General features: G+C 47.0%; 1 protein-coding gene across 4 annotated transcripts in view; it reads left to right on the plus strand.

The window, feature by feature from the left end:
• Window positions 1-22,676, plus strand: part of si:dkey-26i13.8 (kinesin-like protein KIF19) — a 243,236-nt gene that overhangs the window by 10,048 nt on the left and 210,512 nt on the right. For 2 of the 4 annotated variants that reach the window (XM_038820811.1, XM_038820813.1), the window contains exon 2: window positions 21,754-21,834. In XM_038820811.1, the coding sequence (XP_038676739.1) occupies window positions 21,754-21,834 (81 nt within the window). Of the gene's footprint in view, window positions 1-7,312; window positions 7,392-21,753; window positions 21,835-22,676 lie in introns of those variants that run through there. The other 2 variants (XM_038820812.1, XM_038820814.1) reach the window with 2 other exon arrangements.

The raw sequence follows: 22,676 nt of genomic DNA on the forward strand, positions 1-22,676 counted from the left end.
AGAATCTCGGCCCTGGTGTATTAAACCTAGTTTTTATATTAACAAGAGTGTTGAACTAACATCATACAAGTAATAGCTTAAAATTACTTGTTAAACAATGCTTAACAGTAAAATTAAATACTTCAACTCCTAACTGCTATCTTTTTACCTCAATCAAGCAAAACCCATCTGAGGACAAAATCCACTTTTAAATACAGTTAGCAAACTCAGGAATACTTAGAGAAATGGCTTTGAGAGAAAGAGAGAGAGAGATCCTTCAGGAAACAGCCTGCAGATTCTTGCCTGTGTCAAACTACTGTTTAACTTGCCAGCATTTTGCATAAGCCATGGATAACCTCAGATGGTGCAGGAATTATATCCGTTCTATTCACAGCAAAATCTAAACAAACACAAAATCTGACTGCTTCAGCCCCAGCTCCTCCCACTTATTACATCATCCCTATCCCACTAATTGGGCTATGACCATCTTACTGAGGCTAACCACAACTCATCAATTATCTAAACCCCAGGGAACTTTATTTCTATCAACAAAATTCTATTAGTCTTATGTAGGTGAACAATATACTTGGTTGGAATGAATAATGATCTGACTTTTACGATACGTTAATTGCCCATTCTGTAGCCACAATATCTGGCTATCTTTAACATCAGGATTTTTAAAACCCTTACTGCAGTAGATAAATACACACACTAACCCAGACCGTTAACCAATACTGCACCAGATACACATAATAAAATACATATCTGAAATCCCTACATTCACCACAGTATTGGAATCTAGAACAAAAGTAAACAGATATGTGATTAAATGCAAGAGATTTAGATCATAATTTTGCAACCTTGTGCACTCCCAATCATAATTGCTCTACCATTGGTGGCTGTGCTCCAGTTGCTCAGGACCAAAGCTCAGGAATACTTCTTTGACCAGTTTTACGGTCACTTACCTAATATAGTCTTCGTGTCTCAGTATCCTACTTTACTTTATAATGCTCCTATAAAGCACCTTGGGATGTTTTATTATGTTAAAGGTTCACATAAATGTAAGTTCTTGTAGTGAATATGGGAAACATTGTCATACAGAGTTGTAGTGCTGAGGAATTATTTCCAGGATTAGAAGTTGAAATAGAAACCATGAAATGGGTCGGTGCAGACTCAGTGGGCTGAATGGTCTCCTTCTGCACTCTGGGGATTCTATAAAAAGAAAATAAAGTCGCCATTGCCCCCAAGGATCATTACCTGCTCTCCCTTTTTTTTTCCAATTAAGGAGCAATTTAGCATGGCCAATTCACCTACTGTGCACATCTTTGAGTTGTGGGGGTGAGCCTCCCACAGATGTGTGGGGAATGCGCAAACTCCACATGGACAGTGACCCGAGACTGGGATCAGCCCCAGGTCTTGGGCACCGTGAGGTGGCAGTGCTAATCACTCTGCCACCGTGCTGCGGTACCCTTTTGAGAGAGAGCTGACTGGTGGTGATTTAACCTGACGGTCATCATAGCTCAGGCAGCGGCAAGGTTAAGAAGGTGGGGCCTTCATGGATAACCTCAGACGGTGCAGGAATTGTACCCGTGCTATTGGGGTCGCTCCGCATCACGCACCAGCCAATTGAGCTAACCGACTCCCATCAAAATCATGGGGCATATTTTAATCCCCACAAATTGGTAGATTTGTGTCTGGTGGGATGTTTAAAATCTTGAATCCGCCCCAATCTGCTCGCTTCTGATTTTAACAGAGATGGGCAACCAATCTGACCAAAGAGGCAAACTGGCAATTTAAATTTATAATGAGGCTGCATTGCCTTGTATTTAAATACCATTTGAAATTCAAACCTTGCTGGCTAAGTTTCTCAGGCCTCTGGAAACTAGGTGCTGGATCAGGTATACCTGTTTCAACAAACCTTTGCAATAGGGCACACAGACCCACCCCCTCCCGTGCCAACCTTTAACCTTTCCAACCTCTCTGTCTCCGTCGTGCCTTATCTGCTACGATCTCCCCTGACCCCCAGTTTCTGAGCTCACCTCTGGTTTCAGCGCTTCCCCGAGGTCTGGCCTCCAGTCTTGCTGTGGGTCTCTGAGTTCTCCATGCTCCACCTTGGTCGTATCGATTCCTCTCCCCTCTACCTGGCCTTTCCACAAGCAGTGTAAAAATGTCTTTTTTTTTCCTTTTTGTACTGTTCTCCGCATTATTTACATCTTGATCTTTCTGCTGGCCTTTCCTTAATTGGTCCCTCCTTTTCTCCATTGTCTGTGTCTAGAAGGTCTGAGCTGTCTCTCAGCATCGTTCAAAGTCTCGTCAGTTCGCCCATCACTTGGTTGATGATTTAACCGCCTCAGAGTTTCTTGCACATATCAATAGTTTTCTTGGAGCAGATGTGCTCTCGCAGGAGGATCTTTAGTTCCTAAGACAATCCTTTCTCTCATCAGATCATTCTTCACTTGTCCAAGCTCTCAGGATTCAGCTAGATGTCTTAGTGCAGTCAAATATTGATCGATATTCTACCTGTCTTCCTTTGGTGTTGGAGACACAGCGTTCATAAATTACATTAGTAGAGAGTTCAAAGTGGATCGTCAAAGCCTCAAACATTTCACCAGACTGGCGTTTCTGCTCCTCTGAAGTATAGGAAGCAATACAGCAGCTTGTCACACTCTTCCCAGCACTGATACCAGAGTTGCTTGTCTTATTCAGGTTTTTTGTTTAACTGTGGAAATTTCATAGTTCTGCCATTGAGACTTGACGAATTTCCAACTCATTCTCAACTTTCCCTTCATCTCTTGGAGCTGGTACTGGAATACTCAAAGCCATTCTGATTCACCCAGCAGTTAATGTCCTGTACGAAATTGCTGACTGAAGTTTTAATCATTCTTTTTTGTTTCTTAAAGTAACTGGCTCTCTTACAGCTATCAAAATCACTCATTCAGGTGCACAATCCTAACACCATGCACTTCGATGAGTAAAGGTTTCTGGCAGTTGCCATTTTACCCATCCCATGGAACACCACTTGTGCCAGCCTGCCTCTAGATATAGATTTTACAGTGCAGAAGGAGGCCATTTGGCCCATCGAGTCTGCACCGGCTCCTGGAAAGAGCACCCTACCCAAGGTTAACACCTCCACCCTATCCCAGTAACCCCACCCAACACTAAGGGCAATTTTGGACACCAAGGGCAATTTATCATGGCCAATCCACCTAACCTGCACATCTTTGGACTGTGTGAGGAAACCGGAATACCCGGAGGAAACCCACGCACACACGGGGGGGATGTGCAAACTCCGCACAGTCAGTGACCAAAGCCGGAATCGAACCTGGGACCCTGGAGCTGTGAAGCGATTGTGCTATCCACAATGCTACCGTGCTGCTATATAGCTGGCTAGCTGTGGCTGGGAAAGAGACAAACAATGCTAATCACATTCTGTTCAATTTAGTAGACCTTGTGGGGAAAATGTCTTGCTGAGCTTTGAGGCCTCGTCCCACTCCACAATTTTCCCACTTCTGAATTAATATCAAAACCTGTGTCTTGCTTTAGCTAGAGAAAGCGAACGTCTCATGTTTTTAGAATTCAAGTTTCATCGCTGACAAAAACTGACATTTCCTTCATCTGATAAAATGGAGAGTTAGAAAAAAACAAATCGGCCTTTTCACCCCCGAAACCTGTTCCACCATTCAATGGCTTCTTCGTAACCCCATCTTCCTGCTTTGGTTTCATATCCTTTTACTCACTGTCAATCTCAAGTTCAAAATGATCGACTGAGCTAGCATCGCCTGCTTTTTGTGGGTGTACCATGCATCTGCCACTCTTAACATGAAGAAGTGTTCCTATCTCTTTGTAAAGGTTGCCTGTCTCTGGTGTAAAGGTCGTGTCCCCTTGTCCTCGACTCCCCCAGAAATAAGGGGCGCAATTCTCCCAAAGGGAGACAAACAGCCGACGCCGGAGTGAAACTTGGAGTGTTTCACTCCGGCGTCGGAGGCCGCTCCTCGCCCCCTATTCTCTCCCCCATTCTCTTCCTCCCCCCCCCCCCCCCCCCCCCTCCGGGGCGTCTAGGACCAGCGGCGCATGAATCTCGCGCGCCGAGCCTTGACACTTGCGTCAAAGCGGCGTGCCGGGAATGACGCGGCCGGCAGTGCCTAAGTGACGTCAGCCGCGCATGCGCAGGTTGGCCGGCTCCAACCCGCGCATGCGCGGTTGCCGTCTTCCCCTCCGCTGCCCCACAAGACATGGCGGCTTGATCTTGCGGGGCGGCGGAGGGAAAAGAGTGCGTCTTTTAGAGATGCCGGCCCGACGATCGGTGGGCACCGATCGCGGGCCAGACATCTCCTGAGTGTGGTGCTCGATCCTCCCTCCGCCCCCCACAGGCCCCACACACAGCGTTCGCGCGCTGTTCATGCCGGCAGCGACCAGGTGTGGTTGGCACCGGCGTGAACCGGTCGGGTTCGGCAGGCCGCTCGGCCCATCCGGGCCAGAGAATCGGCGGGCGCCGTGAGAAACGGCGAGCGGCGATTCTCCGAGCGGCCTGTCGCAAAATGCAACAGGGGGTGGGAGAATCGCGGGGGGTGCCAGGGTGGCGTGGTGTGATTCACCCGGCCCTCCCGCGATCCTCCCATCCGGCGTGGGGTGCGGGTGTGATCACTTCCTTCACCATGCCAAACTCTGTCCTTCCATCTAGTATATCAAGATCTTTCAAAATCCTGAGAGCTGCAAGTCATGCGTTCTCATCATTCCAGGAAATACCTGATAACCTAACTTTTGGAGCCCTGGTAACATTCTGGTGAATCTGCATCACACTCTTTCCAGGGCCACTATATCCTTCCCAATGTGCAGAGTTGAGCAGCTCGGTAGCATAGTGGTTAGCACTGTGGCTTCACAGCGCCAGGGTCCCAGGTTCGATTCCCCGCTGGGTCACTGTCTGTGTGGAGTCTGCACGTTCTCCCCGTGTCTGCGTTGGTTTCCTCCGGGTGCTCCAGTTTCCTCCCACAGTCCAAAGATGTGCAGGTTAGGTGGATTGGCCATGCTAAATTGCCCTTCGTGTCCAAAAAGGTTAGGAGGGGTTATTGGGTAAGGGGAATAGGGTGGAAGTCAGGGCTTAAGTGGGTCGGTGCAAACTCGATGGCCGAATGGCCTCCTTCTGTACTGTATGTTCTATGACACGTCAACGATGTGGACCCTGAAATCTCTTTGGACCTCCAGTGTTCTGAGCTTTTCACTATTTAATAGTTGTTTCATAGGGTGTCGGTTCAGCTCAGTTGGTTGGACAGCTGGTTTCTGATGCAGAGTGAGGCCAGCAACGTGGGTTCAATTCCTGTACCGGCTGAGATTATTCATCCTTCTCAACCTTGCCCCCGCCTGAAGTATGGTAACCCTCAGGTTAAATCACCATCAGTCAGCTCTCCACCTCAAAGGGCAAAGCAGTCTATGTTAATGTATATTAAACATCTGCAGCCAGAACATTAAATCACTCATTTTAAAAGAAATGACATAGCTCCTCTGGTGTCAGGAAAGATGTTTACTGAACAGTTTATGAGGCCATGTTCCCGTTACGGGGCATTGTGTTCACAGCAACTGCATTGGGTTCGATTTTAAGCTTCGTTTTGCAGTTAAATTTTGAAATCTCACATTTAGGCTATAATTTGATAACTGGTTTATTGACCAAAGTTGGAGGCCAATGGCTTTTTGAGAAGTTTTATTTTCCATTATAACAGTTGCATTAATTGAAAGGACTTGTTGTTTTCCTTCTGGCAATGGACAAAGTGAAAAGCTCCATTGCATTTTTGGAGCTTTGTTTGTCACAGTTCCTTTAGTTAAGCATCAATGTCAAATGATTTCCACGGGTGAATTTGAATCATTGACAATAATTTAAAACATTCAAACTTAAATGATAATTTTGAACATGGAGCGAATGAATTCTGTTACGTAAGCGCTGCTTTAGCACTTTTGTGTTTGACTGTGATCCAACATGCAGCATTTCTAGTGACACATTGTTGAGACTGATCGTAGCCCAGTGAAACGTGGTGAGAAGTGTTAGTTATGGATCAGTAAGGTGCACTGTTGCGCTTTGACGTTGTGAGCTTTAGTCCTGTTCCAGAGACTTGAGTATATAATCCAGGCTGATGTTCTAGTCTTTTGGGGGCGTTGAGATTTTGGAAGAGACATAATGTTGAGACTCTGTCTGCCCTCAGGGGGATGTAATGGTCCCATGGCAATATTTCAAAAAAGGGGGAGGAGAGTTCTCCCCTTTTGCCCTGGACAATATTTATCCCTGAACTCACTAAGAGAAACAAAATGTACTTTAATTATGATGTGGAGATGATTGGGGTGAGCATAGTAAGAAGTCTTACAACACCATGTTAAAGTCCAACATGTTTGTTTCAAACACTAGCTTTCGGAGCACTGCTCCTTCCTCACCTGAGGAAGGAGCAGTGCTCCGAAAGCTAGTGTTTGAAACAAACATGTTGGACTTTAACTTGGTGTTGTAAGCCTTCTTACTGTACTTTAATTATGCCACTGCTGTTTGTGGACCCTTATGCACACACAATTAAACAATTATAGTTTATATAATATGACAGCAAATATCCTTTATAGACTGTGACGGACTCTGGGGTGTCCTGAGGCAGTGCAAGATGGTCTATAAGTACAAGTCTCCCAAAGTTCAAACTCCTCACGGCCCCAATTCTATAATACTTTCCATATTTAGGCTGTTGCGTTGTAGAATTGTTGCAGATGCATGTGTTATGTAAACTGATCAGCGAGATGATGTTTAAAATTAAATGAAGCAAAAAGAACAATGTCACAACAGGTAGAAAGTAAGTGTATTGTGTTGCAACTAAATGTCAAACTGAATCATCAGCTCCTCACTGTTCATGTAGGAGTGAAAGTGTGTTGCGCTGAGTTGGTTGGTTAAAGCTTAGAATTGATGTTGGTAATGCCAGGGTGTTGGCGCCGTGCTTTAGAACAAAGCTGATATCTTGTGCCAATGGTAGAAAAATGGGGGATTTGGCATGTTTGGTTCCCCCTCCCATGACTCCCACCCTGTTCCGTTCCTGGTCTCAATTATTTTTCTGCAGGGAAAGAATGAAGATGGAGGTTAGGTCATCTTGTGTCACTGGGTTATTCACTTGTTAGAGTTAGGACAAGAGTGCCATAGCTGGTGGTCTTAGCATCAGGCTTTCTGTACACCTTCTCAGTTGGGGAGCCACATGGACCCAACCCCTCTGAAAATTATACACCCCAAGGAAAGAAAATTGAACGTATCACGTGATGTCATAATCAAGATTGGGTCACAGTGTTAGAAGCAGTGTGCTGAAGTTCCAATTCTATTTTTAAAATTATTTAAGTATGCAAGAAGTATAGAACCCAAACATGGATCTATCTGACAAAATAAAGGTAGGATTTTGCTGAAGGTAAAACTAGTTCAGTCAGTCCAATTTGTGTTCTTAATTATACACAAAATTAACTATTTGAAATGAAATTGAAATGAAAATTGCTTATTGTCACAAATAGGCTTTAAATGAAGTTACTGTGAAAAGCCCCTAGTCGCCACATTCCGGCGCCTGTTCGGGGAGGCTGGTAAGGGAATTGAACCATGCTGCTGGCCTGCCTTGGCCTGCTTTAAAAGCCAGCGATTTAGCCCTGTGCTATTTGGTGTATGGATAGTACCTTTTGGGGAAAGGTTAATCATGGTTTATGTCAGATAAGGTGTTTTGGTTTAAAATAGCAACCTTCAGATGGTGTACTGAAATGTGTGAGAGAATATTGACAGCAGTATTGTTGAATACCTATAATGTAGGGGAAGGAAGTACTCCAAACTGTTTATTAGGTTGCCTTGTACTGTTTTGTCCCCATTCTGAATGCTCAACCTTCTGTTTAACTCAGAATTGAGTTTCCAAGTGCCACGAAGCACGCTCATGCGAGGGTTTCCCAACTTGAAACACTGGTTCGTGGGGGTGTATAGTTTTGTTTTGGTGTGAGGAGAAAAGTGAAACCCCAGTGAGGATAAATAGCCCAGTCATCAGGTAACAATTGTTAAAGAATATTTGTTAGAGTAAAGAAAAGAAAAATCCACACAAACAGGATGATTTACACTCACGCAATTAAGATGTATAAATTACTAAAGACAGATGGTTTATATAGAACATACACCTTGTCACAAAATATATCTATGATACCTGAACTTTGTAAGACTTCCCCTGTTCCCCAAACAACATCCAAATTGAATAACCAACTATAGTTACCACACAATGTAGGGATGATACTCCAATTTGGGAACCATCTTTTCTTGGACCAGCGAAGATATTTTTAAACTGCTGCGATAAAGGTTTTCTGCACTGCCTTGGCTCTGAGACATAGAAACTTGTTTCCCATAAACCTGGCCTTTAGGGTTGGTGGCTGGAAACTGGCCTGTCCACTTTCTGAGACTACTAGATGGTAACTATCTCCTTTCCTTCTCAGGGTCTGGATAATTATACCTTTGTTGTTCTTTGATTATGCCTATGTGTATTGGCTGTCTGCCCCTATCAACTTTCTTGACTATACATTAACATATGTATATAACATATGTATATCTCAGGAACATTCCCAGTCATAACATAGAACAGTACAGCACAGAACAGGCCCTTCAGCCCTCGATGTTGTGCCGAGCAATGATCACCCCACTCAAACCCACGTATCCACCCTATACCCTTAACCCAACAACCCCCCCCCCCCCCCCTCCCCTCTAACCTTACTTTTTAGGACACTACGGGCAATTTAGCATGGCCAATCCACCTAACCCGCACATCTTTGGACTGTGGGAGGAAACCGGAGCACCCGGAGGAAACCCACGCACACACGGGGAGGACGTGCAGACTCCACACAGACAGTGACCCAGCCGGGAATCAAACCTGGGACCCTGGAGCTGTGAAGCTTTTATGCTAGCCACCATGCTACCGTGCTGCCCTAGTCATCTAAAATATGTTTCTAGGAAGCCAACTAGGAAGCCTGGCACTGCCAGGGTGTCAGGTGCACTGCCTGTGTACCAGGCTCGCAGTGCCTGTGTGCCAAGCTGGCACTTCCCAAGGGGGGAGGGAATGCCTATGAAAGGGGGGCGTGAAGGGGAATGAGGGGGTGTCTTAAAGATTGGCGAGTTGAAGGGAGCACTGAAAGGGGGGTCCTAAAGTGACCCCATTACGGGGTGTGCTCACTTGTGGGTGGGGGGAGGGTGATGGCCATGTCTGTGGGAGTTCGCATTGTCCACGGGTGAGGGGGGGGACCCTCGGGGCATCCTTTCAAATAGCGCCCCGATCTCTGAGGAAGCGGTCTTGCCGGCAAGTTCCCCACTGCAGAAAAAAGTTCTAACTTTGGGCTGGACTAGGAGAAACTCCCCGAGGCGGAGCAAAATGCCTAAGTGTGGGTGAATACAAGTCTGTATCTCACCCAAAAAGCCAGTGGGAAACACCCCGCTAAAGCTGCCCAAAATGACACTTAGTCATTCTTTTGGGAGACTCGTGCCCGTTATCATAAGTTATCTTTTGTGCTTTTATTTTATTAATATTTATTTTACTTCTCAACCACCCATTTCTGTTTGTGTAGTTTGTCTGAGGGTGTGTGTAGAGAGATGGCGGGGGCGGTAGTTGGGAATCAGATATTAGATAGTTACATTTTTGTCAGTTTAATTATAATGCTGTATATAATAAAAGGTTACTTGTGTTTAAATATTACAAGCCTGTTGACTGCAGTTTATTGAGCTCATCCAAGGTGCTCAGGTGTTTTAGAAAATACCTAGGGCGTGATTCTCTGCTCCCCACGCCGGGTAGGAGAATCGTGGGGGGATGGGGCGACTCACGACACGCCCCCCTGGCATCCCTCGCGATTCTCCCACCCCCCGCTCGGATGAATCGCCACTCGCCGTTTTTCACGGCGACCGGTGGTTCGCCGGCCCGGATGGGCCGAACGGCCTGACGTTCCCGACCGGTTCACGACGGCGGCAACCACACCTGGGGCGGAATTCTCCGCTCCCATGCGGAATCGGGAATGCCGTCGTTAACTCGGCCGAGTTTCGCGACGGCTTCGGAGGCCGCTCCTCGCACCCTATTCACCCCACCCCCAGGGGGCTAGGAGCGGCGCTCCGTAACTCTCGGCCGCCGGGCCTTGACGCTTGCGTCAAGGCAGCGCACCGAGAATGACACGACGGCGGCGCCTAAGTGACGTTAGCCGCGCATGCGCAGGTTGGCCGGGTCCAACCCGCGCATGCGCGGTTGCCGTCTTCCCGTCCGCTGTCCCGCAAGACGTGGCGGTTTGATCTTGCGGGGCGGCGGAGGGGAAAGAGTGCGTCGCTTGGAGACGCTGGCCCGACGATCGGTCGGCACCGATCGTGGACCAGTCCCCTCCCGAGCACGCCGTGATGTTCACTCCCCTCTCCGCCCCCCACAAGCCACAAACGAGCATTTGGCGCCCATGTTCACGACGGTAGCGACCAGGTGTGGTTGCCACCGTCGTGAACCGGTCGGGAGCGTCAGGCCGCTCGGCCCATTCGGGCCGGAGAATCGCCGGTCGCCGTGAAAAACGACGAGCGGTGATTCATCCAAGCGGGGGGGTGGGAGACTCGCGGGAGGTGCCAGGGGAGCGTGTCGCGAGTCGCCCAGCCCCCCCCGCGATTCTCCCACCCGGCGTTGGGAGCAGAGAATCGCGCCCCTGGTCGCTGCCGTCGTGAACATGGGCGCCAAATGCTCGTTTGTGGTTTGTGGGGAGCTGAGAGGGGAGTGAGCACCACGGCAGTGCTCGGGAGGGGACTGCCCCGCGATCGGTGCCCACCGATCGTCGGGCCGGCGTCTCCAAGCGACGCACTCATTCCCCTCCACCGCCCCACATGATCAAGCTGCCACGTCTTGCGGGGCAGCGTAGGGGAAGACGGCAACCGCACATGCGCAGGTTGGAGCCGTCAGCCATCGTGACGTCAGCTGTGCATGCGCGGGTTGGAGCCGGCCAACCTGCGCATGCGCGGCTGACATCACTTAGGCACCGCTGTCGCATCATTCTCAGCGTGCTGCCTTGACGCCGGCGGCCGAGAGTTACGGAGCGCCGCTCCTAGCCCCCTGGGGGGGGGGGGGGGGGATGATTAGGGTGCGAGGAGCGGCCTCCGAGACCGTCGTGAACTCAGCCGAGTTCTCCCTCACCTCACCTCTCCCTATCCCTGGAACTTCCTCCAACCCTCCAAGAATTCTGTGTTCCTCCCACATTTCCTTCATCTGCCATTAGAAAGTGTGCCTTCATTTGTCTAGAGCCCTCTTTGCTCTTTGTCCCTCCACCTCTCTCCTCAAAAAAGCAGCTTAAAACCTCCTACTTTGACCAATGATTCGCTGTCCAAATGTCTGCCTTATTGGTTCAGTGTCAATTTTTGTCAAATTATGCTCTTGCAGCATATTGCTACATTATAATAATGCAAGTGGTTGCTGTAAAATTTGGCTTGTTTGCTAGATTTAAACTCTTGGTGTGCTTGTGTGCCGAGGGCTACAATATCAATGTAGTATTAAATCAATTTTTCTGCAGCTTTCAATCACACATTTTAGGTTACTAAATCACCTCAGTTGAAGTACACATCCAGGACAGTCAACACTGCAGTCCTGTGGGCCTCATGTCTAAAACTGCCCCCTCCCAAAATATTCCATGACAGAAGAGTATAGTAGCAGTCTCTCATTCTAATACCTCGGTGCATGTCAATACTTTTTTGTTAGCTGGGATTCTACACATACATATTTTATGGAGGGCATGAGTTCCTCTTTCCAATCTATTTTCCCCCCTGTTCTCTTGGCTCCCCTCATATCCTGCATGATGACCATGGAAACTGGTCAGAAATGCAACCCCTGCCTCTTTGTTCGTCTCAATCTGTCAGCAGACATCCAAGAGATGGCTGTCCCTTTAAATTTCCTTTTAGCCTTGTTTTCTGTGCTTTGCAGTTCCCTGCAGAGCGGTGGGGCAAGGTCAGGGACTCATAGTGTGGAAAATGTTCACAAGGCCCACGTTGGCATATCCGTGGTGAAGATTCACTGCCATTGTATTTATAATAACGGCTGTTGATTTGTGCATTATTAAAATGTTTTGCACACTTTCCACTGGATAATGGAATGGATTAGGGAAGTGGGTTGGGATCCACTCAGTACTGATGTACCTCTTCTCTCTGCCAACTGTTTACATAGAAAATAGGAACAGGAGTAGGCCATTTACCCCTGTCACAAATAGGAGTGGCACGGTGGCACATCGGTTAGCACTGCTGCCTCACAGCTCCAGGGACCAGGATTCAATTCCAGCTTTGGGTGACTGTTTGTGTGGAGTTTGCACTTTCTCCCTGAGTCTGTGTGGCTTTCCTCCGGGTGCGCCCCCTCCCGCAGTCCAAAGATGAGCACATTAGGTGGATTGGCCATGCTAAATTACCCCTTAGCATCCAAAAGGTTAGGTAGTGTTACTGGGTTATGGGGCTAGGGTGGAGGTGTGGGATTAAGTACTCTTTCCAAGGGCTGGTGCAGACTCGGTGGGCCGAAAGGCCTCCTTCTGCACTATAAATTCTATAATTCTATGAGTGAAAATGAGCCTGCTCAACCATTCATTATCATCATGGATGATTCTCTATCTCAATACTGTGCTCCTGTGCTTACCCTATATCCCTTGACACCTTTAGAAGACTATCTATTTCCTTCATAAATATATTCAGTAACTTGGCCTCCATAGCCGTCTGTGGCCGAGAATTCCACAAGTTCACCACCCTCTGAGTGAAGAGGTTTCTCCTCTCAAACTTAAAAGGCCTACCCTGTATCCTGAGACTGTGACGACTTGTTCTAGACCCTTCAGCCAATGGAAACAACATCCCTGCCACCAATCTGTCCAGCCTTGTCAGAATTTTATGTTGCAATTAGATCCGCTCTCATTCTTCTAAATTGCACCAAATGCAGGCCCATTCAACCCAATCTTTTCTCATACGAAGAGGAGCAACAAGCTAGCCCAAGTTCATGATTCCATTTGGTTTGTCTACTCACAATTTTGAAGAGCAAGAGAGAAAATTGTCAACAAAATGCGGAGTCATCCTGGGTGAGTTTAAGTTCCGAAGATTTAGTCCCTGCGTGTTTTAATGGGGTGGGGACAAGCAAGAGAACAGAGGAGACACTCTGAGCCTACTGCCCTTCATCAATTAGCTGCTTTTTGCTTTCACAACAGAGTATGAGGAAGGCAGAACGTTGGGCAGAATGTCTTCAATTGGAGCAGTAATGCCAATGGCAACAACACTCAGGAAAAATTTGTTCAATGCAGTATTTCATCAGTTAGGGCCTGGGGAGTGGGGAAGCATGCATTGCAACCTCAACTGCGTGTGTAGGGTAGACTCATAGACTCATAGAACATTACAGCGCAGTACAGGCCCTTCGGCCCTCGATGTTGCGCCGACCTGTGAAACCCCTCTAAAGCCCATCTACACTATTCCCTTATCGTCCATATGCCTATCGAATGACCATATGAATGAGTTTAGTGTTGGCGAGTCCACTACTGTTGCAGGCAGGGCATTCCACGCCCTTACTACTTTCTGAGTAAAGAACCTACCTCTGACATCTGTCCTATATCTATCTCCCCTCAATTTAAACCTATGTCCCCTCGTGCTGGACATCACCATCTGAGGATAAAGGCTCTCAATGTCCACCCTATCTAATCCTCTGATCATCTTGTATGCCTCAATTAAGTCACCTCTTAACCTTCTTCTCTCTAACGAAAACAGCCTCAAGTCCTTTAGCCTTTCCTCGTAAGATCTTCCCTCCATACCAGGCAACATCCTTGTAAAACTCCTCTGTACCCTTTCCAATGCTTCCACATCCTTCCTACAATGCGGCGACCAGAACTGCACTCAGTACTCCAAATGTGGCCGCACCAGAGTTTTGTACAACTGCAACATGACCTCATGGCTCCGAAACTCAATTCCTTTACCAATAAAAGCTAACACACTGTAAGCCTTCTTAACAACCCTCTCAACCTGGGTGGCAACTTTCAGGGATCGATGGACATGGACAACGAGATCTCTCTGCTCGTCCACACTACCAAGAATCTTACCATTAGCCCAGTACTCTGTCTTCCTGTTATTCCTTCCAAAATGAATCACCTCACACTTTTCTGCATTAAACCCCATTTTCCACCTGTCAGCCCAGCTCTGCAGCTTACCTATGTCCCTCTGTAACTTGTAACATCCTTCTGCACTATCCTTCTACGCCTTCCTCCAGGTCATTTATAAAAATGACAAACAGTAGCGGCCCCAAAACAGATCCTTGTGGTACACCACTAGTAACTTGACACCAGTCTGAACATTTCCCATCAACCACCACCCTTTGTCTTCTATCAGCGAGCCCATTTCTGATCCAAACTGCTAAATCACCCTGAATCCCATGCCTCTGTATTTTCTGCAATAGCCTACCGTGGGTAACCTTATCAAACGCTTTACTGAAATCCATATACACCACATCAACTGCTTTACCCTCATCCACCTGTTTGGTTACCTTCTCGAAGAACTCAATAAGGTTTGTGAGGCACGACCTACCCTTCACAAAACCATGTTGACAATCTCTAATCAAATTATTCCTTTCCAGATGATTATACATCCTATCTCTTATAAACCTTTCCAAGACTTTTCCCACAACAGAAGTACGGCTCACTGGTCTATAGTTACCGGGGTTATCTCTACTCCCCTTCTTGAACAAGGGGACAACATTTGCTATCCTCCAGTCTTCTGGCACTATTCCTGTAGACAAAGATGACTTAAAGATCAAAGCCAAAGGCTCAGCAATCTCCTCCCTAGTTTCCCAGAGAATCCTAGGATAAATCCCATCCAGCCCAGGGGACTTATCTATTTTCACACTTTCCAGAATTGCTAACACCTCCTCCTTCTGCACCTCAAGCCCTTCTAGCCTAGTAGTCTGTATCTCAGTATTCTCCTAGACAACATTGTCTTTTTCCTGTGTGAATACAGACGAAAAATACTCATTTAGCACCTCTCCTATCTCCTCGGACTCCACGCACAACTTCCCACTACTGTCCTTGACTGGCCCTACTCTTACCCCAGTCATTCTTTTATTCCTGGCATATCTATAGAAAGCTTTAGGATTATCCTTGATCCTACCTGCCAAAGACTTCTCATGTCCTCTCCTGGCTCTTCTTAGCTCTCTCTTTAGAGCCTTCCTTGCTAACTTGCAACTCTCAAGCGCCCTAACTGAACCATCACGTCTCAGCTTTACATAAGCCTCCTTCTTCCTCTTGACAAGTGTTTCAACTGCTTTAGTAAACCATGGTTCCCTCGCTCGACCACTTCCTCCCTGCCTAACAGGTACATACTTATCAAGGACACGCAGTAGCTGTTCCTTGAACATGCTCCACATTTCCATTGTGCCCATCCCCTGCAGTTTTCCTCTTCAGCCGATGCATCCTAAGTCTTGCCTCATCGCATAATTGCCTTTTCCCCAGATATGACTCTTGCCTTGCGGTATATACCTATCCCTTTCCATCACTAAAGTAAACGTAATTGAATTGTGGTCACTATCACCAAAGTGCTCACCTACCTCCAAATCTGACACCGGTCCTGGTTCATTACCCAGTACCAAATCCAATACGGCCTCGCCTCTCGTTGGCCTATCTACATACTGCGTCAGGAAACTCTCCTGCACACATTGGACAAAAACGGACCCATCTAAAGCACTCGAACTATAGTGTTTCCAGTCAATATTTGGAAAGTTAAAGTCCCCCATAACAACTACCCTGTTTCTTTCGCTCCTATCCAGAATCATCTTTGCAATCCTTTCCTCTACATCTCTGGAACTTTTCGGAGGCCTATAGAAAACCCCTAACAGGGTGACCTCTCCTTTCCTTTTTCTTAACTCAGCCCATACTACCTCAGTATTCGAGTCCTCATCAAATGTCCTCTCAGCCACCGTAATACTGTCCTTGACTAACAATACCACCCCTCCCCCTCTCTTGCCACCTTCCCTGAGCTTACTGAAATATCTACACCCCGGCACCTGCAACAACCATTCCTCGCCCTGCTCTATCCATGTCTCTGAAATGACCACAACATAGAAGTCCCAGGTACCAACCCATGCCGCAAGCTCACCCACCTTATTCCGGATGCTCCTGGCATTGAAGTAGATGCACTTTAAACCACCTTCCTTCCTGCCGGTACACTCCTGCAACTTTGAAACCTTACTCATGACCTCACTACTCTCAACTTCTTGTGTACTGGAGCTACAATTCAGCTTCCCAATCCCCTGCTGAACTAGTTTAAACCCTCCCGAAGAGCATTAGCAAACCTCCTCCCCAGGATATTAGTACCCCTCTGGTCCATGTGTACACCATCCCGTTTGTAGAGGTCCCACCTACCCCAGAATGAGCCCCAATTGTCCAGGAATCTGAAACCTCCCTCCAGCACCATCCCTGCAGCCACGTGTTCAACTGCTCTCTCTCCCTATTCCTCGACTCGCTAGCACGTGGCACGGGTAACAACCCAGAAATAATAACTCTGTTTGTCCTGGATCTAAGTTTCTACCCTAGCTCCCTGAATTCCTGCCTTACGTCCCTATCCCTTTTCCTACCTATGTCGTTGGTACCTATGTGGACCACGACTTGGGGCTGCTCCCCCTCCCCCTTAAGGATCCCGAAAACACGATCCGAGACATCGCGGACCCTGGCACCTGGGAGGCAACACACCAACCGCGAGTCTCTCGTTCCCACAGAATCTCCTATCTGTCCCCCTAACTATGGAGTCTCCAATGACTAATGTTCTTCTCCTCTCCCCCTTCCCTTCTGAGCAACAGGGACAGACTCTGTGCGAGAGACCTGTACCCCATGGCTGACCCCTGGTAAGTCCCCCCCCCAACAGTATCCAAAGCGGTATACCTGTTACTAAGGGGAACTACCACAGGGGATCCCTGTACTGACTGCTTCCCCCCAGCCCCTCTCACCGTCACCCATCTATCTTTATTCTTTGGCGTAACTACCTCACTGAAGCTTCTATCTATGACCACCTCTGCCTCCCGAATGATCCGAAGTTCATCCAGCTCCTCAGGGGGAGGGGAGGATTGACAAATACTGACTCTCCCGGGGGAGGGGAGGGCTGACAGGTACAGACTCCTCAGGGACAGGCGAAGATTGACAGATACAGACTCCTCAGGGAGAGGGGAGGATTTTTTAAAATATAAATTTAGGGTACCCAATTACTTTTTTCCAATTAAGGGGCAATTTAGTGTGGCCAATCCACCTACCCTGCACATCTTTTGTGTTGTGGGGGCGAAACCCATGCAGACACGGGAGAATGGAAACTCCACACGGACATTGACCCAGGGCCGGAATAGGGGGGGATCTAAACAGTGACATGCTGGGGATCATTTTTGGCGACCCATTTTCAACATTCTGCAACCCACTCCAGGGTCGCGAACCCATTTTCAAAACTGGCTTATTCAATGTCGTCTCCTTTTCAATTGTTAATTTATCTAGTGTCTGAATTACCTCATCTTTCACCATGGCCTCTGGAAAGGCAGATGCAAAATATTCACTTAATACCTCAGCTCCGCCCCCTGTCTCCATGTGTGAATCCCCCTTTTGGTTCCTAATCAGCCCTAGAATCATACAGTACAGAAGAGGCCCTTCCGCCCATCAACCCTACTCCTTTTCCCACCATTTTACCATTTATACGCCGAGAGAAGACTTTGGGATTCCCTGTTTTGCTAGTTGCCAATCTCTTTTTCACACTCATCTCAAGTAGCAACCTGCACCTGCTCAGCCAGATATTCCATTTCCCAGATATGTTGAAGGGGAAACTCTGGAATATGTTGAACACTTCCCATTCCTTGGCACCTCTCCCAACAGACCATCATTGACAAGGAGATTAAACACTGGATCGGCTGCACCAACTCAGTCTTCTACAAACTACATACATTAGTGAGTATTTGACAACCAACAAAGTTATAGCTCACGGAATAAAAGGGACAATAGCAAGATGGCCACAGAATTGGCAGACTGAAAGGAAAACTTGAAACCATTGTGATCTGTTCGGAGGATAGTGTTTGGCAAAGAAAGATCTTGGCGCATCAGCGGAAGTCCCAGCATACGGAGCAGACATTGTCACCACATTTCTGTACTGCCATGTGGCCAAGACTCTGTATCAGCGACACATGACAATGCTAGAGAAATTCCATCAGCAATGTCTGTATCTGTACTTAAAGTTGATAAGGCACTAGAACCAGACGAGATACATCTAAGGATACCTTGGGAAGTAAGATTGTAAATTGCGGGGGGACTGACCATAATTCTTCCATTTTCCTTACACTCAGAGATGGTGCCAGAGGACAGGAGAATTGCATTACACCTTGTTCAAAAAAAGGGTGTAATGATAAGCCCAGAAACCATAGGCCAGTCAGCTTAACATCAGTGGTGGTGAAACTTCTAGAAACAATAATTTGAGACATGAATCAGTAGTCTAATGAAAATGAAAAATGAAAATAACTTCATTGTCACAAGTAGGCTTCAATTAAGTTACTGTGAAAATGGACCAATGCAAGACAATTAAGGAAAACCAGCATGGATTTCTGGAGGGAAAATTGTGTTCAGCTAACATTGCTGGAGTTTTTTGAAGGGGTAATAGAGAGGGTGATAAGGGCAATGCTGTAGATGTGATGTACATTGACTCCCAATGGGAGGGGTAATGGGGAGGCGGGATCTCACTATTGAGTTGGATGATCAGCCATAATCATAATGAATGGCATAACAGGCTCAAAGGACAAAATGGCTTCCTCCTGCTCCTATTTTCTATGTTTCTATGTCTTTATCATATTCTCCGGATTCAGTGGGGAGGACCACTCAACAAATTCTGATGTCTTTCTTGAAACCAACTCCATTAATATTCAGGTAAAGCTCCAGCAAATTTAACTTGGATGGACTGGATAATGTAGCAAAGACTATCCCTCCCCCACCAGACCTTGTTTCCTCAACGTTCAACGATAGCCAACATTCTGGAGAGGAGTAAGCAAACGCTTCAAAAACACACTGAAGTACAGCAGCATTGCTTAAATGATTGGGAGGAGCTAGCTATCAATCATTCAGAATGGCAACAACTTGTCCATCAACTTGGGCAGCACGGTGGCGCAGTGGTTAGCTTTGCTGCCTCACGGCGCCGAGGTCCCAGGTTCAATCCCGGCTCTGGGTCACTGTCCGTGTGGAGTTTGCACATTCTCCCCGTGTTTGCGTGGGTTTCACCCCCGCAACCCAAAGATGTGCAGGGTAGGTGGATTGACCGTGCTAAATTGCTCCTTAAAAAAACCCAATGAATTGGGGACCCTAAATTTATGTGGGAAGCACGGGAGCACAAGTGGATAGCACTGTGGCTTCACAGTGCCAGGATCCCAGGTTCGATTCCCCACTGGATCACTGTGCGGAGTTTGCACGTTCTCCCCGTGTCTGCGTGGGTTCCCTCCGGGTGCTCCGGTTTCCTCCCACAGTCCAAAGATGTGCAGGTTAGGTGGATTGGCCATGCTAAATTGCCCTTATGTCCAAAAAGGATACAAGGGGTTATTGAGTTACGGGGATAGGGTGGAAGTGAGGGCTTAGGTGGGTCGGTGCAGACTCGATGGGCTGAATGGCCTCCTTCCGCACTGTATGTTCTATGTCGTGTCGCGTCTTTTCGTCCGACGTCACTTCGTCCAACGACACTTCGTCCACGTCTTTTGGTCCAACGTCTTTTTGTCCGCCCGTCTTTTGGTCCAACGTCACTTCGTCCAATTATCCAATTACAAATTAACTCCGTTAATTTACTTGCTAAAATGCAAGTAATTGATAAAATGCAAGTAAAATGCAAGTTGAAAAATGCAGTTAAAAAGTTAAAAAATCTAAAAATGCAGTTAAAAAATCTAAAAGTTTACTAATTACTTAAAATTCCCGAAATTACTTAAAATTGATGTAAATGGTAAATTCCCGAAATACCCTAAAAGTTACATTTCCAGAACTGTACCCGAGAGAGAATCATGGGGAGAGGACAAGATGATTTGATATTCTACAATTCCGACAGACACAGATATAAGTGGGAGTCTATTTGGATTTAGACAATGAGTGCAGTTCTGAAAGAAGCAGATTTAAACTCGATTTTCGTCGAGTGATTAGGGTTGGCAGTGGCTTCTGACATTACAGGTCTGAAATGATCAAATATTCCATCAGATACAATGGCTCTCATCACGCTGGAGCATACATGGGTGAATATCCTGCAGCTTATCTTAATAATGTCTGGAGATCAAGCAGCACAAATGCAGAACTCAACTTCAAGAGGCGAAAAAGGTGGAGAGGATCCTTGAGCAGTAACATTGAAAAACTAAATTAAACTATTTGTAATTGGATAATTGGACGAAGTGACGTTGGACCAAAAGACGGGCGGACAAAAAGACGTTGGACAAAAAGACGTGGACGAAGTGTCGTTGGACGAAATGACGTCGGACGAAAAGACATAGCACCGTTCTATGTAACTTGGATCACGATTTGAGTCCCGATATCTAATTGATGAAGCAAAGCGGCAGCAGAGGAGGGAAGGAATTCCTGCCCTCTGGATCAAAGATGTTCTGAAAGAATTGCGGGTTGAGAATCAACCTGTTCAGTCACATGAAGTCCCACAACTGAAACTCGCAACCCCGAGTAAGGCGTCCTCAAATAACCTTCTTATTACTGTTTTAGTCTTAATGTTGTGAAAGTAAATATGTCCACACTTTGTTAATTAGATATAAAAGGAACAGCGTGCTGATAAATGAATATAATCAGCAACCAGTTGGTGCTTGCTAACTTTTTTGCTCTTATTTAATATTTGGTTTGATTTCGTAATTGTTCAGTAAGATTTATAATTGCAATGTCCAGGAGATTTGAGAGGTGTCATTATATAGTCCCACAAAACACCAAGCTGTTTAATTTTTAGATAATTGTATTCGTCACAGTCTACAGTATGAAAACCATGAGTGGCAGAGTCCCACTGCTGGGACCGGGGGTGAGAGTGGGGGGGAGAGGCGGTGGCAGCAGCCAATAGATTGACTGCTGTCGATTGAGGAGAGCAGCCTTCCCCAAGTGCTGCCAGCCAATCTTGAGCTGAATAGCCTCGGCTGGGCCACCACTTAGCGGTGGCCATTACTGGGCTTGCACTGGGCGGATGAGGGTGCATAAATTGCTGTGCAGCCTGAAGGCAGATGAGCCATAGTCTGGGCATGGTGGGGCCACTCAGTAAGGTTCTGGCACTTTGAGTTGGGGGTTTAGCAGCAGGAATTGGGGGGGGAAAGGGGGCACTGTTGCCTTGAGAGCCACCAGTGCCACCGGGGGGCTCCTGAGTGGGCCAAAGAGTGCCCAGAAAGGAGACCTCCCTCTCGGATCACTGGCCCTCCCAATATGCATAGAATGACTGCACAATCTGGAAGTGGTCCTTAATTGGCCCCCTCAGTGGCATAGTTGTGCTTTGGGCAGCTTTCCCACCATTGGCAAAATGGCATGGCAGCAAGAAGGAATTGGGCACACCATCCTCGTGCCATTTTTTCAGACTTCCTACCTCCCAGCCCTCTCCAAAGAACTTGGAAAATTACAGCACATATCTGTTCCCAGTGAAACCAGATTTGTGTATTTGTTACTGGAGCTAATCTCTAGAACCTGGCAATCACCTCGCCTGCAACTATATAGAATTGCAGTTGGACACTATATAGAGTTCTCACTACAATATGAATTTGTGAACAGTACGGTCTACTTGAATGTTTGCAGGTGGCTCTGCGAATCCGCCCCATCAATGAGTTGGAACTTGATGAAGGAGCCTCCATCATTGCGCACAAAGTGGATGATCAGGTAATTTGCTTCCCTGTTACTGAGAGCATGGAATCTCACCCTGTTTGATAAAGCCGATTTGTATTATCAATACGCTGCTCATTCCAACATTACTTGTGAGTTTTCAGAAAGCTTTAGAATGTTGAACGTGTTAAACCCACCCACCCCCATTCTCTCTCTCGGTATAACGCTCCCAGTGGAATAACTGAGAACTTGAAAGGATGAGCCTTTTCCCAACTGAAGACACAAAGGCCGGAATTCTCCGGCCATTGAGATTGTCTTTTCCCACCAGCAGCGCACCCCTACCCATGGGTTTCCCGACGGCGTGGGATGTCTTCAATGGGAAATCTCTTCAACAAACGTCAGGAAGAGAGAATGCCGCCACCAGTGTACGGTGCACCGCTGAGGAACTCGCGGCTGGGGGACTGGAGAATCCAGCCCAAAGGTTTTGAACTTTGTTTTACATCCAGGGGAAGAAAGAAAATCAAGATGTTTGTTGGTTGAATAAAGCCAGCAGAGAGCAGATTACATTGTTTTTCCAGAAATATATTTCATTCATACAATTTGGAAAGATATATTACATAACCGTTCAAATTTGATATTACAGAAAGTGCCACACAGCTCAATTTCTTTCAATACCGTATGAGATGCCTCATTACACTTTCCATTACAGGTGATATTTACAATGTCCATTCATGTATCATGTCAAACATTCTCTGGTACATACTGCCCAAGGGGCTTTTTGTGGTTTCCAGTCCCTCGGTATGTTATAGTTGGAGAGCCTTGGACGGTGACCTTTCCTCATTGAGTCTTTGCAGCAGCTGCCTCAAGCTTTTGTGCTGGACCTGGGAAAGTGCTAGCCT

The sequence above is a fragment of the Scyliorhinus canicula genome, chromosome 15 (assembly GCF_902713615.1).
Source record: "Scyliorhinus canicula chromosome 15, sScyCan1.1, whole genome shotgun sequence".
NCBI classification, from domain to species: Eukaryota; Metazoa; Chordata; class Chondrichthyes; order Carcharhiniformes; family Scyliorhinidae; genus Scyliorhinus; species Scyliorhinus canicula.